We start from the raw sequence: 15,393 nt of genomic DNA, 5'->3' as shown, positions 1-15,393 counted from the left end.
TTTCTTAATTAAAATTATATTTTTTTAAACTTATAAATAATATTTTTTATATTATAATAATATGCATTAAATATAAAAACTTTTAAGCATTTGACGAAGCTGTCATACATTTTATATTTGGGAAAATGGGCTAATATCTTAAATAGGTTTAATTTTTTTTAGAATTAACTTATTTGGATTCAACTGGGTTTCTTAACTCATCTAAATTGACGGGCAGATGTGAAAGTATCTGTGAGATACAATTATTAACAGATCATTTTGACGGGAGCTGTCATACATTTTAGGTTTGAAAAAATGAGCTAATATTTCAAATAGGTTTAATAAATTTTATTCTCTAACTATGTCTAATTTCTTAATTAAAATTATATTTTTTTAAACTTATAAATTATATTTTTTATATTATAATAATATGCATTAAATGTAAAAACTTTTAAGCATTTGACGGGAGCTGTCATACATTTTATATTTTTAAATTTTTTAAGAATTAACTCATTTGGATTTCAACTGTGGTTTCTTAACTTATCTGAATTGACGGGTATATGTGAAAGTATCTATGAGATACAGTTATTGACAAATCATTTTAATGTCTTTATTTTAACTATTTCTTTTGTTATTGTTTTATAAAATTGAAGTTATAAAAATAATTGACGTGAACGTATCTATGAGATACCAGTTATTGATTGGTCATTTATTGATTGACCATTTTAATGTCTATCTTTTAACTATTTCTTTTGTTACTGTTTTATAAAATTGAAGTTATAAAAATAATTGTACGATTTATTATAAATATGAAGTTGGTACATATTATTAATATATAATTGAAATTACGTGAATATTTATGAACGACATAATAAGTTATATTATGTTTGATATTCCTAACACGTGAATTAAAATACGTGAATTAAAATTTGATAAATGATTATAAGTTATAAATATATTAATGTTACCCATTCTTTGTATCTATATATGTTACACACTTTATTTATTTATTTCCAAAGTTTTGATAAATATACATCTTATTTTATGCATTTTACTATGCAGGTATATGATATTTTATGCATTTTACTATGCAGGTATATGATGTAGGCTTTGTTACTGGTTGGTTCTGATAATTTAAGAATATAGCATTTGAAAATGATGTAGGCTTTGTTACTGGTTGGTTCTGATAATTTAAGAATATAGCATTTGAAAATTGTACCATCTATATGTTTTATTGTTTTATTTAAAGAGTTAAAAGTTTAGATCTATTATTAGCACTTTTGTTTTTAACTATTAAGTTTTTGGGATTAACATGACTAGGTTTGGGTTGCATTTTGGTTAAATATATATGTTTGATATATATATATATATATATATATATATATATATATATATATATATATATATATATATATATATATATATATAAAGGAACTTTTCAAGTCATAATTAGGTACATGTAATGTGAAGTCCCGCCAGACCCGTGCGATAGCACGGGTTTCCTACTAATTCAAAAGAAAAAATTTACAACCAGAAATGACTTATATGACAAGAAATAAAATGGTAATAATCCTTAAAAGAATTGTACCAAACATTAAAAACATTACCGTCGAAATTGATTTCTGCTTCAAATTCACTCTCTCTGTGTTATCATCATAAAAAAAAAACAGACAGTTGCCTAATGATGTCTCACTTGTAAAAATAATTTACACGCATTGCATGAAAAGGTTTACCATTTTTTTATAAGTTTTAATGGGTTTGAAATTTTGTTTAATATAAAATTGCATAATCATGCATATTTTAAAAAATTAATTATTCCTCCGTCTCATAATAAGTGTCCTCTTTCTAATTTTTATTTGTCTCAAATTATTTATTCATTTAGAATATTAATGTAATATTTATTATTTATTTTCACTAAGTTACCCTTATTTATTGTATTTTAATTCATTTAAGTACTCCACTATCTATTATTAATAAGGTTATTTTAGTAGATGAGACTCATTTTATCATTGAAATCAACCCAATTAATATTTTTTTTTAAAAGTGTGAAAATTTCAAAGAAAACACCTATTGTGAGAAGGAGGGAGTATTACATTTTAAATTAGAAATAAATTTTTATTTTTTAAGATTTTATTTATATTTAATAGGAGTATATTTTTTTTCACATAGTGTTTACTATTATTTTCATTTTTGGTCTGCCACTCTTCACCAATAATCACTAGTCACTACCGGTCACCAACCCCAGTAGGGCCCTCGGCTAGAATGCGGAAAAGTAATGGCAGTAATGGTACTCCACAACAACACCGTCGTACTAAAATCAACGGTGATGCCATTATTTTACTTATTTTTAAAAAAAAACTTTTTTAACACTTGACTATTTAAATTCCTACAATGATACCGACACGAGACAATAACATATTTATATTTATTTTTTGTTTGGGCAATAAAAATTCAAAAGGGGAACTGCTGGTAGGGACCAAACCTACAATAGCACTTGTTACAACACCTACCACAAATCCTCGGTAAAAAACACCTACCACAAAATTTTGAAATCACTGTCGGTATGACCCCACGTTCAGCATCAAGTATCAAGTTTATGTTTTTGATTTTATGTTTGGAGTATTTGAAATTAATGTTAAATATTTTAAAATTAATTTTAATATATCTGGTCATAAATGAATTTGGTTTTGTTTATATAATAAATTTTGAATTAAAATTGTAATTTATTGTAAACATAAATTATTTTAGATTTACTTTTAAACAGTGTTTTAAAAACCGGACCGGACCGGCCGGTCGGACCGGGAACCGGCCTGATAACCGGTCTGGTTCAATAGTCAGATCGGGTATGCCATCAAACCGGTGGGAACCGGTAAAAACCGATGAAAACCCGGAAAACCGGCGGTTTAATTGTTTTTTTTTCTAAAATTTTATACAAAGTACTTACAACTGGTTTGATTAGCATTTTAAGTACATGTTTTCTCTTATGATTGATTTTATTATGGAAAATTGATAGATGCGCGAAATGATCAAAAGTTAAGAGTTCTTTTCTAAATCACATTGAAATGTATTTTGAAGTGTTGTCGTGGTATTTTGTCGTCGAACCAGACACATTAAGAATTATAAAATTGATTTGGTTGACTTATTTTTTAAAACTTGTTTCTTAAAATTGTTGCTAAAATTGTTGTAAACTGAAGAAAAAAATTTATTTAATGGTTTAGTTTTCAATATTACAAAACAATTCTAACCTCTTTTTAAATAAAAAATATAGAAAATTGGTTAATTTTCATTAATGGCAATTTTATAAATAAATAAAAGAATTTTAATTTTTAACGTGGAATTAATGACATACTACAACTTTGGTGTCAATCCCTACCATATCATAAGAGATTCAGACGAATAAATCAATATTCTTCTAGTGTAGGACGACCAGTTCCTCCTTTCCGACTACTATCATGGAGGGGTCCAACTTGGTGGTGTGGAATACCAACGACTAAATTTGAACCTCTTTTAGGTCTTCCATTGGCATAAATCTCTCTCTTTCAGATTCTGTCTTAATAACTTCTACGTCCATCATTTACTAAATACTTCATGCTCAAGTAGAGCGTTGATAGGGCGGTGCATGAGAGGTTAAAAGTACACCATCTGATGATTATGTTGTAAGAGGATGAGCGTTTACGATACGACGAGATACCTGACTTTTATCATTTCAACATTCTCCTTTAATTCAAACACCGTTTTGAGAGTAATATAACCCTTCACTTAGACATGTTCGCTAGAAAAACCGACAAACAAACTCCTAAATTATTGAAGATCGTCCGTATCTAATTTCAATCTCTCAAAGGCGTCATCGTACAAGACATTAGTCGAGCTTTCTGGATCTATTAACACTCGTTTGATTTTCCATCCTAATAGTTATACCTCTATCACCATAGGATCATTTTCATGAAGGAGGACCCTGAAGGCATCTTTACGGGAGAAGGTGATCTCAAGGTCTTAATCATCATCTGAATCTAAATTTGGCTTGGTGGACGAGTCCTATACCGCCATGATCTAAGGGCATATCTTCTATAGAGAAATTTGTACTCTTCACCCTGGTGAACCCTCCCACGATGATATTAAGCATATGGAAGACTGGCTTATCCTCATTTTTTCTTTCAAGTTCTTTATCTTTTCTAGACCAAAGGCTTCCGAGTTGGTCTCGCATTTAGGCTTTGGACTTGCCTCCTACTTGTTGAGAGCTTCCTCTAACATAATATTTTAAGTGTCTTTCTTGAATAAGGCGTTCAATCTTCCTCTTAAGTTGGCGGAGTTCGTCACTGTGATGGCCCTTTATCTTGTGGTATTTACATCACCTGTTGGGTTCGGGCCCCATGACTTCTGACTTTGAAGATGATGGAGGTAGGATGTCGTGGGTGTGGAGAACTTCGCACCCAGTCTGTTCTTGGCGAGTGTTGAGAGGTGTCAATTTTTCTGCGGGTCTCCTATTACGATTGAAAGTCTCCCATATCCCTAAATGGTGAAGTATAATGACTTTAACATTGTTATTGCGACAAATCGGACCTGCTGGCTGCATATTTTTGACATCCCTTACTTTCTTTTTATATTTTTCTCTCTTCCCCTTATATAACACACAATTCGCGTCATAATTTTAGCCATGGAAACTACATGTTTATGGGCGAGAGACACGTTGAAGTGCTGTGGCTTTAAACCATTTTGAAACGCTCACATAAACATTTCCTAGTTTGGATATATTACCTTTATATTGGCCTCAGTGAATCAGACGAGCTACTCTCTCAGGGACTCAGAATGCCCCTAACACACATTGAATATGTGGTTGTTGAAACTTTTTGGTATTAACTCGCCGAAAACTGATGGACAAGTTTCCTCAAGAGGTCTTGGTAACTAGTCACCAAAAAATTGAGAGGTTCATGAACCATTTAAGAGTTGCCTCCTTGAAAGTACTGGATAAGAACTTGCATTTCAAGAATTCAGAAGCACCAATTATTGTCATATGAGTATTGATGGTAGCAATGTGCTCCTAAGGATCGTTTTTTCATCAAATTTCACCAGTGACGACAGATTGAATTTTTCTGGTACGGGAAATGTTGATCTTCTATCAGAACCAGAATTCGACCTCCCGATTACAATGTTGAACCCCAATTTGGCAACCTCCGTCCGAATCCATTGAGCATATGGTTACGAATATCAAACTCTTGTGTAATTGTAAATCATTTTCCAACATCTACATGGACATCACCTGGTACTTGGACATCACCCAATTTAACATCCATAGACATGGTAACTTCGAAAACAACGTCAGAGTGTATCATCTCTACAACCAGTCATAACATAAGTAAATTAAAATTCAACAAGAAAATAGTCCAAATTTTAGTTTCGGGAACAATGTGCAATATAATCCGGATTTCAAAATCTACAAAGTTCGTTTTTCAGCAAAAAAATAGCAAATTCTTACAAGCAATGATAAAAAATACATGTACATTATCTTGAATTTTATCATATTTTGTGCCTTTGATGTAAAAAAACAGAAAAGTGTTAATTTGAAGTATAAAATTTGATTGAGAATGGAAGGAAGCATACACGGTGTTTGTTAAGAAATGTAATTGGGCGTAACTCAACCCTACAAAATCGGCTTGTAGGGTGAGGATTGCTCCCACTTATAAGCACATGATCAGGCCATATATTGTCCGATGTGAGACTCTTAACACACTCTCTCACGCTCAAGACTAGACAACTGGAGCGTGGAAATAAATGGTGGGTGGCTCGATAGCGGAAACCATAATAGATGGCCCACCGAATCTTAAACGAGACTCTTGATACCATGTTAAGAAATGTGGTTGGGCCTAACTCGACCCTACAAAACTGACTTGTAGATTGAAGATTGCCCCCACTTATAAGCACATGTTCAAGCCATATATTATCCAATATAGTACTCTTAACAGTGTTATTTTCAGATTCCAATATCCGAATTGTATCCGATTTGAAATCCAAACATATTTTTGGCAAATTGAGGGGAACCAAGTGATAATGTGAATTGGTGGGCATTATGTGCCTTTAGATTTTGAAATCCGACTTTCAGGAAAGACATTTTAGAGTTTATAAAGGTGATTGTTCACCGGTCACCACTAACACTAAGGATAGGAAAAGTCACCTCAATAAATATTATAAGGCAAATATCCAAGACTTTAAATAACCCCGTCCAAAGCACTAATGGTGGTTCAACAAGTTCATGGCAAAAAACAGCTACTCTAGAAATTTTGGAATTTTATACAAGTTTCACCTAAGCACTGATGGTGGTGGGGGTGGCTCTACAAAAGCTACTCAAAACTCCAATCCATAAGGATTTTGCGAATTACCAGAAGGCTTCTATGCTTAGTGACCATGGCGACCGCTATTGAATACAGGGAATCAAGTCTGATTCTTGTTCAAACAGCCAATGATCCAAGCATTTCAAACACAAATCTAATTGTAGCATAAAATCCAACCATGGCAAGATTAAATTACAGGGAATCGCTCAATAACTCCATCTCTTAGGAACAGAAACAAGTTGCTATTATTACACCAAGAACTTTGTAAAATTATAGCAAGCAAACAACTTGCATAAATAAAATAAAAATGCGATAATCACAATATCAAAAACCTAAAAGGTAATGATCACAGAGGAATTAAACATCATTTGATCCTTTTATATTATTGACAATGAATGCTAAAATGGACTAGCAAGGGTTATGAATCAATGTGCATTTTGAAGGGAACCCTCCAAATGCAATCATACAGACAACCAATATTTGAATGCCTGTCTTTGATGGCAATGTCTCATAAGTAGATGCTTTACCCATTAAGCTGAGGTAATACTACTCAGCCCCGAAAATTTGGGGAAATAAAAAAGAAATTTAGTGACACAAAATCATAATCAACAAATTCTTGCTGACTCGAAAAATCAAAGATGATCAATAATTGCTTTTGTAAATTCGGTTGTCTTTGAAACGCCGCCAAGATCAGCAGTTCGGTACTTCCCTTCTGCAATTGTGTTGAGGATGGCATTTTGAATCCGATCTGCGTTGTCATGGAGATCCAAATGGCGCAACATTGAGACAGAACTCAATAGCAAAGCTGTTGGATTTGCCAAATTCTGCATAAATCCACATTAAACTAAGCACTGGCACTTAATAATAGAATAGAGAAACAACTAAGGCTAACAATTAAGAAATGTGAAAACTAATCTTGAGTGATAATACAAGATGCTTTAAGATAAGAAACCAAATTTAAAAGACACGTTGAATTAACAAGAAATTTGATATTATCTAACACACTCAAGCTAATGTTACTAAGTTTATGTTTACTCCAAAAACATCGTTCAAAAGAAATATAACCAGAGGAAAAGCAGTATTATTTTACTTCTAGATTTTGGGGGCTTCAACAACAGAAAATTGATAGGATAGGTCATACAAGACGATACCCAATTTCATACTGTATTAAAGTTAAATGGAAATAATGGAAAAAAGAGGAAGATATAAAACTTTCTATTATGAATATGGTTGAATAGTTCTAGTTAAGATATACAACAAGAGTAAGCATTCACTTATTTATATACTAAAACAAGACTCCTGATCTAAATTAAATAGGAATACAAATGATAAACTAAGATACTTTAAAAAGATATCTGTGTATGGAATACATAATCTATATACGAGCAAGATGCACCTCCACCAAAGTTGACTCCGTAGTCATACAAGCAAAATCCAAAGGGAAAAGCTGACTAGAAAGAAATATTCATGTATGGAATACACAAATTTTCTGTTAATGATATGTGATTACCTTAAAATCCCTTAACTGGTACTCCCTTTGTCTCATACTAAGTGATCCATTTGAACATTTCACATAAGAAAAATGTATAAATAAAGGAGGGAGATAGAATTTTTACTAAATTATTCCGATCAAGTATTGGTGTATAAATGACAATTTGACCCATATCCAATGGATACCCGCAAAAAATACTTACAATGGATAGGGTAAAAACCCGCAAAATGGATACGGGCTTGGACACGGGTAATTAACCGCTAAAATAAGCGGGTATGTACCTTAATGCCCACCCCGCCCCATCCCTACACTGGAAGATACACACGCACACACCAGATACATAAGTTGATCAATGACATTGTTAATGACAAATAAGTGAATGCTTAATTTTGTCGACAAAATGTGATCAGGGTGTATTGATTTGGAAGTGATGAAAGTATTAATTACTTTATATTTAGCTGCGCCCTCTAATACTACTGGATTGAAAATTGAAAGGGTAATATATTTTGGAACTAAATATTTTTATAAATAGGTCATTTATTATTGGGCGGGGAGTATCTCTTTTACACTATCCTTCATGTATGGTCAGCAATTTCCACATGTCGTCAAGGTCAAGGTTTTATTTTAATTTTTCATACTGTAAAGCAAAGCTCATATCCAAAGCCATATGTCTCCAATTGTCAACTGATACTGCTATGATTTTGTCATTTTATTCAACTCTTGTAATTTTGTTAATATGTCTAATCAGCTTAATATTTTAGAAACACTATTCTCCCTCTCAATAGTTATTCATATGCAGAACTTTATGAGTAATAGTTTTTTCAAATAATAATCTATCAACAATTTAGGAGAAGGAACAAACCAGACAGCTAATAATAAGAAACTCAAGGTCTGGCTTATTTTTGGCTTACCTTCGCCTAGCCTATTTTGCAAATAGAACGAGCGTAGACTTCCAAAAAGGAATAACTGGGCTATAGCCTAGGAAGTTCAAAAGGCTTATTTATTTGGGTCTGCAATGCTAATTTGTTTATTGTTAATTAGTATTTAAATACATAATTAAAATTTATAATACTTACATAATTTGTTATAACTCAGCATAATATTCTAACTTTATACAAAACAAATAATTTAATTAAAGTTTTTACGAATTAAAAAACTAAATGTAAGTTTCTTGGTCATTTTGAAGCAGTAGTACAAGTCTCTAAATAGACTCTTAAGCTAGGCCAGTCCCGGAAAATTAAAAAAAGCTTATGATAGGATGACAGTTAGCTCAAGCTGAAGATTATCGGTAAGGCCGAGATCTATATAAGCAAAAACTCTAATCTAGCTTAGCAGGCATACAACCTAAATTAGGATTGCACCAGCCGCCAAAAGCTTGCCCTAATAGTTTTACCCAATGCCTTTTTTAAGGGTATATGGTGCACAAGTACAAAACAGGCACCCAATAAATTCTATGAAACAGGCTAAGTTTAGAAATCAGAACAAACAATAGAATGTTTAAAAATATTTTCACAACTCACCTTTCCAGCAATATCAGGTGCTGAACCATGTACAGCCTCAGCCAGTGCAATGCCTCCCCCACCAATGTTAATGCTGCAAAATATATAAAATGCTGTCAGATGATATAACTGTGACTTCTACACTTCTATGCCCAAAACACAAAAGAAAAAGAAAAAACCTTGGTGTCAGGCCCAATCCCCCAATCAAACCAGCACAGAGATCGCTGATTATATCACCATAAAGGTTAGGCATCACCAGCACATCAAAAAGTGCCGGATTCTTCACAAGCTACACATAGTCCAAAAATTAAGCAGTGTATCATTTTCACATAGACAAAAACAAATTCAAAATGCAGTTGTTTCCTACATCCAGTTCACCAATATTACCATCATGCAGCAATTGTCAATGACAACTTCCTCATACGTTATCTCAGGATATTTCTCTGCAACTTCACGGCAACACTACAGATAATAAAACAGTCAATATTAGTATTCATGAAGAAAAAATAGAGGCAAATTATGTAGAGGCATTGGCACATATTAAAAGACCTTGAGGAAAAGACCATCAGTCTTTTGCATAATGTTGGCTTTGTGTATAGCAGACACCCTTTTTCTTCCATGTGCCTTGGCGTAGTGAAAAGCATACTCAGCCACCCTTGTACTTGCTTGACGTGTAATAATTTTGATACTTTCTACTACACCCCTCACAACCTATAATCCAAAAATGCTAAGCAAATTATATTAATCACAATTTGGATAACGGTATATGACATGCATTGTTGTGAAATTTACCTGATGTTCAAGTCCACTATACTCGCCTTCTGTATTTTCACGAATTGTGATGAGGTCAACATTATCATATCGAGTTTTGTATCCAGAAAGGCTGTAGCAAGGTCTAACATTGGCATATAAATTTAGTTCTTTTCTCAGAGTAAGGTTTAGTGAACGATGCCCTTTTCCAATAGGGGTGGCCATTGGCCCTTTCAAGCCAACCTTATTCCGCCTAACTGATTCTAGACTTTCCCATGTCAAAAAGCTTTGGGTTCTAGGGTCGACTTCAGTCCCTACATAGTGCTCTTCCCATTCTATTGGTGCTTCGGCAGCTTGGAATATCTAATTATTGCAATAGAAATAATTGACAGAGCATTACTTTTGATTCAACATAGCTATTCAACTTTTATGAATATGCAATATGCATGTATACATAACAAGAAAGAACCAAGAATGAAATAAGCAAACATTAGTCAGTGACCAATAATTAACAAGAGATCAAAACAAACTTCAAATCCATGTCAAGAGAAGAAATGTAAAACGAACCAATATGCCCATAATCCAAGGAAGTCATTATAACCCACAAGGGATAGAAAGTAACGAATGCATTCTTCGTGTTTTATAGGAAGGGGCTTACAAAAGAGAAAATATTGGAAGAAGTATCATATATCGAGATATTGTAAATGGTTAACCTTATACATATACTCTTTCCGTCCCACACTGAGTGACCCAGTTGACCATTTCAAAGATATTAAGAGAAGTCGATAAATGAAAGAGAGAGAGAATGATCTTTTTACCAAATTACCCATTATCATGTATTGGAAGTGATGAAAGTAGTGATAATTAAAGGGTACAATTGGAAAAAAAAAAGGTATTAATTTGTACTGTAAATTGAAATGAGTAATTCATTTTGGGACACTTTTGTATTCCAAATGCACTCATTGTGAGACGAAGGGAGTATTGTATTATGAATGGAAAATCTTTTTCCCTTCGACAATAAGGTATGTGTGTGTCATGTCGAAGTCCGGCAAATTATAGAATTTGGGTTGTTCCTGGAGTCCATGTCTTGTTTGTGTTTCATTGTATGTTGTATATTTTTCACAAGAGCTATAACAAGTTGTCAAGCACAACTGAAATTATCGGAGAATATAGATGAAACTAGAGCTTATTAAAAGAAGAGCTGCTAAAACCTCGACGTAGAAGTTAGTCATGTAACTTATGTTAAATTTAACACTAGACGTGGAAAAGAAGACAATAAACAAGTAAAAAGTTTGATATCAACAACAGGCCACTTTCCGTTGTTCTTGCAACAGCATTGGCTAGCTCACATCACCTCTAACCACAGTTATGTGCCAATGCCATAATCATTAGCTACCGACACCAAACCACCCTCAAAGAATCATCTCATATAACTTATCTCAGACAGTACCAACTTCTTTTCTGCCCTATTCTATCGAATACCGAGAAACCCTAGAAATTGAAGACAACCATAGCACAATAGAGTATTCACATGACGCCATGGATGATTATACATTTAGAGGACCATAAATCTCAAATTTCTTAATCCAATTCAATTGGAATTAGGCACATCCATCAAAATCTCATAACATAAAAACATTCATGGTTACAAATAGAAAAACCTAACAAAAAAATTACAAAATTAAATATTGACGGAATTATATTATCAATAAATCAAATAAAAAATCTTCGGCATCACGGCATCACACATATAACTATATCAGAAATGGAGCAGTGGAAACACGAGACAGGTGATTTTATGAAATGAACCAGAGAGAGGGGATGGAAGGGAAAAGGTAAAGGGAACCTACCTGTTTGACGGAATCGGCGATCTCGGGACCGATACCATCGCCGGGGAAAAGGGTGGCACGGATCGGAGTTGAAACGGAGGAGAAGGTCCTCTGGTTTGCGAAATAGCGGCTTCCGAGTGTTCGTCGGAGAATTTGAGAAGCCATACTTTACGACGCTATGTTCCCGATTCGGACATGCAACGCAGAAAACCAAATTGTATTGTTTATTGTTTATTTCTTGTTTTAGTTTACAACCCGTTTAAATAATTTATTATACATTATACATATAATATAAAATAAATGGAAATGCTAACCAGTGCTCTCAGGTAGAGCTATCAATATGGGCTACTCGGCCCTAAACGGACCGGCCCTAGCGGGTCCTGGGCTTTTCAGGCTGGGCCAAAAAGATCCTGTATAATATGGGCTCGAGATTTACTACCCGAGCCCGGCCCTAGATGGGCTTCGGGCTACCCGGCCCTAAATGAGCTTTTTTATTTAAAAAAATTAAAATAAAAACTCCATAATATTTATTATAAATAAAATTAAAAATTATGTTATTTTTAAGTACTATATTATCTCTTATAAATACTATAATGTGTTTCTAAATATAATATATGTCTAAATTGTATAAAATAGTACTTCAATATTTATTATAAGAGAAAAATTAATATAATACGATGAAAAAATGTTGATTATATTAATGTATAATATTTAAAAGAGAAAGATTGAATAAAATAGAGATAAAATTTATTGAAGTGAGAAAAATCAATATGCTATTTTGAAGTAAGATAATATAAATATAAATATATTTTTTTAAAATTTATAATTATGCGGGCCTGATGGGCTACCCACGGTCCATATGGGCTAGCCCTAATGGGTAGCAGGCTTTTTAGGGCTGAGTTAAAAAGGTCCTGAAAAATATGGGCTCTAATTTTAAGGCCCGAGTCCTATGATTTTTCGGGCCTGGCGGGCCGGCCCATATGGCCTAGCCCATTTTGACAGCTCTACCCTCAGGGCAATGGTTAAAACTTTAAAATAGTAACTTTATCTCGGACGGTAATCTGCGTATTTAATGCCTTGAAAATTGAAATATTAAAATTTCTATAAAATATTTTCTTTTTTAGGAATGTTTAACCATTGCCCTAAGGGCAGGGCACTGGTTAGCAAGACCCTAAAATAAAATAAGAGAATATCTCAATACACGACTTGATTTTATGAAGCCACCTCATGAAATTTTAATTATGTCCTTATGTCTTTTGTTTTTTAATGCAAATCCGGGGTAATTTTTTTTATTTATTTTAAATTTGGTTTATTTCATAGGTACATATACGGAAGTGTTAAAAATATATTGAACGTTGGGAAAATGCAAATCATTTCAGGTTAGTAAATCTTCCGGAGATGCATCTACGTAACGTGTTAAAAACAGAGTGTTCCGTAGACGTTTCTACGAAATATTTTAAATTTCAATTTTTTTTAACAAAAATAAAACATCAAATTGTAGTGCAATTTATACGATGTATTCTTTTGGTATATTATTTTTCATTGCCTCAGAGTTTAGAGTTTAAAAAAATGGAACATCAAATTACAGTGCAATTTATGCGATGTATACGATATATTCTCTTGGTGTACTATTTTCCATTGCCTTGGGGTTTAGGGTTTAGCGCTTATAGTTTAGGGTTTAAAAAATGGAACATCAAAATATAACAGAATGTTCCGTAGGTACATCTACGGAACACTCTGATTTTAACACGTTTCGTAGATACATCTCCGGAAGGTCCACTGAACTAAATAATTTGAATTTTCCAACGTTCATTATGTTTTTTACGCTTCCGTAGATGTATCTACGAAAAAAATCATTTTTTAAAAAAAAAAAGTGCTTCCGGATGTATATCTACATAAACAGAGGAGCATTTTTGGCAACGCGCCTGGTGCATAAGAGACCCAAAGGATAGGGTTAGAGTTTCTCTAAAATAAATATATTTATGCCTCCATTATGATATTTTCATCATCTTAACATCCCATCGACCGCATGATATAACCCCATCTTCAGTAATGATAAGTCTGGTTATGACATATTTAGAATTTTATAATGGGAGCTATTCGCTTGAGTTTAATCTTTAAATATGTATTTGTTTTGTATTTGAATTAGAAATAGAGCAAAGATCGGAAAAATGGTGGATTTTTGCTTTTGATACGGTATAGAGGAAGACTTATTTATAAGATTAGAACTTGAGCTCTCGAGTTAGTATGTGAGAGAATAGAAAATTGAAATTGTTTGAAACTGAATATCTGAATTGGAACGCTTTATATATAATGAAGAGGAGATAACAAATTGTTATTTGTTAGGCGTGGAATGCGAAGAACCGTTGAATTTATCTGGAGTTTGAATCTGGTGTGCTTATCTGCAGAGTCATTCTCGTGTGTTGAGAAGCTTTTGGAAGGATTATATCTCCTTTAGATTGGTTGTCCGAAGATCAATATGGCCGGCCCAAAATAGTTGCCCCCAAGTCATTATTTTTGCGTAGTAAGGCAAGAGTTTGTCGTACTAGCCTTAGTGACTGATCACTATATCATCTATCCTAGAAGAGCAAGAGTAAACGTTTTAGTTTCTTGGGAATTCGCGCTTTTAATGCTCCATATCTCAAACGTCCTTTCAGAGGTATTCTCATCATAACCCTTTTGAATTGGAACACTTAAGTGTTGTGTGTGAGTGATTTAAAGCGTTGATAGAGTATATTTTCTCTCTTATGCTAGCATATGATTCTTAAAGAGCCAACTTATGAGTTATCTTTCCCGATTTGTTGTTACCTTTTTTGTTGATATTTTGCTTTTTTGTATATGAAAAAATTAGTACATCATGAGTAAAAAATCACAGAAGAATGATTGATCTTTGTAGATGGACTCTGCTTATTCTTCAACTATCTATGTATTTGTCAAAGAGGGTAATCTTGATGTAGGTCCATCTTCGGATTGGGGTGTCTTGACCCCTAGTGAAAACAACTGAGTATGCAGCGATTATGACAATTGTGCCATTCCCTTTAACGAACGCCTCTTCTCAATCCTGAACTTTTGGCTTCATTTTAGCAAATCTTACTAAATAATATTTGCTAAAAGATACAACAACAAATTTCCCAAGAATCAAACATCAAAATGCACAAATTCACTCACAAGTCTTGGTCTAAAGACTGAGGCCAGATGTTACGCTCACATGCTGAAACATCTTGTTCCACATATTTTTTTTAATAAGAGCTTATATATTAAAAACAAAAGGTGTTACACACTTCCACGAACAGGGAAGGGAGAAAACTCAAACCCTATAAAAAATGAGAAAACCTAAAGAAAGCTATACCTAACTTATTCTTTGCAAAAAAGTCAGTGCAAGAGTTTCCTTCCCTATATATACGTGATGACTAATTGACATAAAAACGACAGAGAGGTGGTTTCAAGCCACCTATTCCTTAAACAACTCCGAACCAAAAAATGGTTGAAGAAAGCTTTAACAACCATTAAGCAATTAA

General features: G+C 33.2%; 1 protein-coding gene across 1 annotated transcript; it reads right to left on the bottom strand.

Annotated features, from left to right (window-relative positions):
• Window positions 1–6,631: 6,631 nt before the first annotated feature.
• Window positions 6,632–12,126, bottom strand: LOC131644609 (isocitrate dehydrogenase [NAD] catalytic subunit 5, mitochondrial-like). Its single transcript, XM_058915159.1, has 7 exons — window positions 11,897–12,126; window positions 10,089–10,409; window positions 9,846–10,007; window positions 9,684–9,758; window positions 9,476–9,585; window positions 9,318–9,390; window positions 6,632–7,129 (listed from the first exon to the last, which is right to left on the bottom strand). The coding sequence occupies exons 1-7, from the start codon at window positions 12,038–12,040 to the stop codon at window positions 6,938–6,940; spliced, it is 1,077 nt and encodes a 358-aa protein (XP_058771142.1). The 5' UTR covers window positions 12,041–12,126; the 3' UTR covers window positions 6,632–6,937.
• Between the last annotated feature and the right edge of the window lie 3,267 nt (window positions 12,127–15,393).

This window comes from Vicia villosa, linkage group LG1, assembly GCF_029867415.1.
Source record: "Vicia villosa cultivar HV-30 ecotype Madison, WI linkage group LG1, Vvil1.0, whole genome shotgun sequence".
NCBI lineage: Eukaryota > Viridiplantae > Streptophyta > Magnoliopsida > Fabales > Fabaceae > Vicia > Vicia villosa.
Note: the sequence above shows the minus strand (reverse complement) of the source record. Positions and strands in the feature narration are given on the sequence as shown.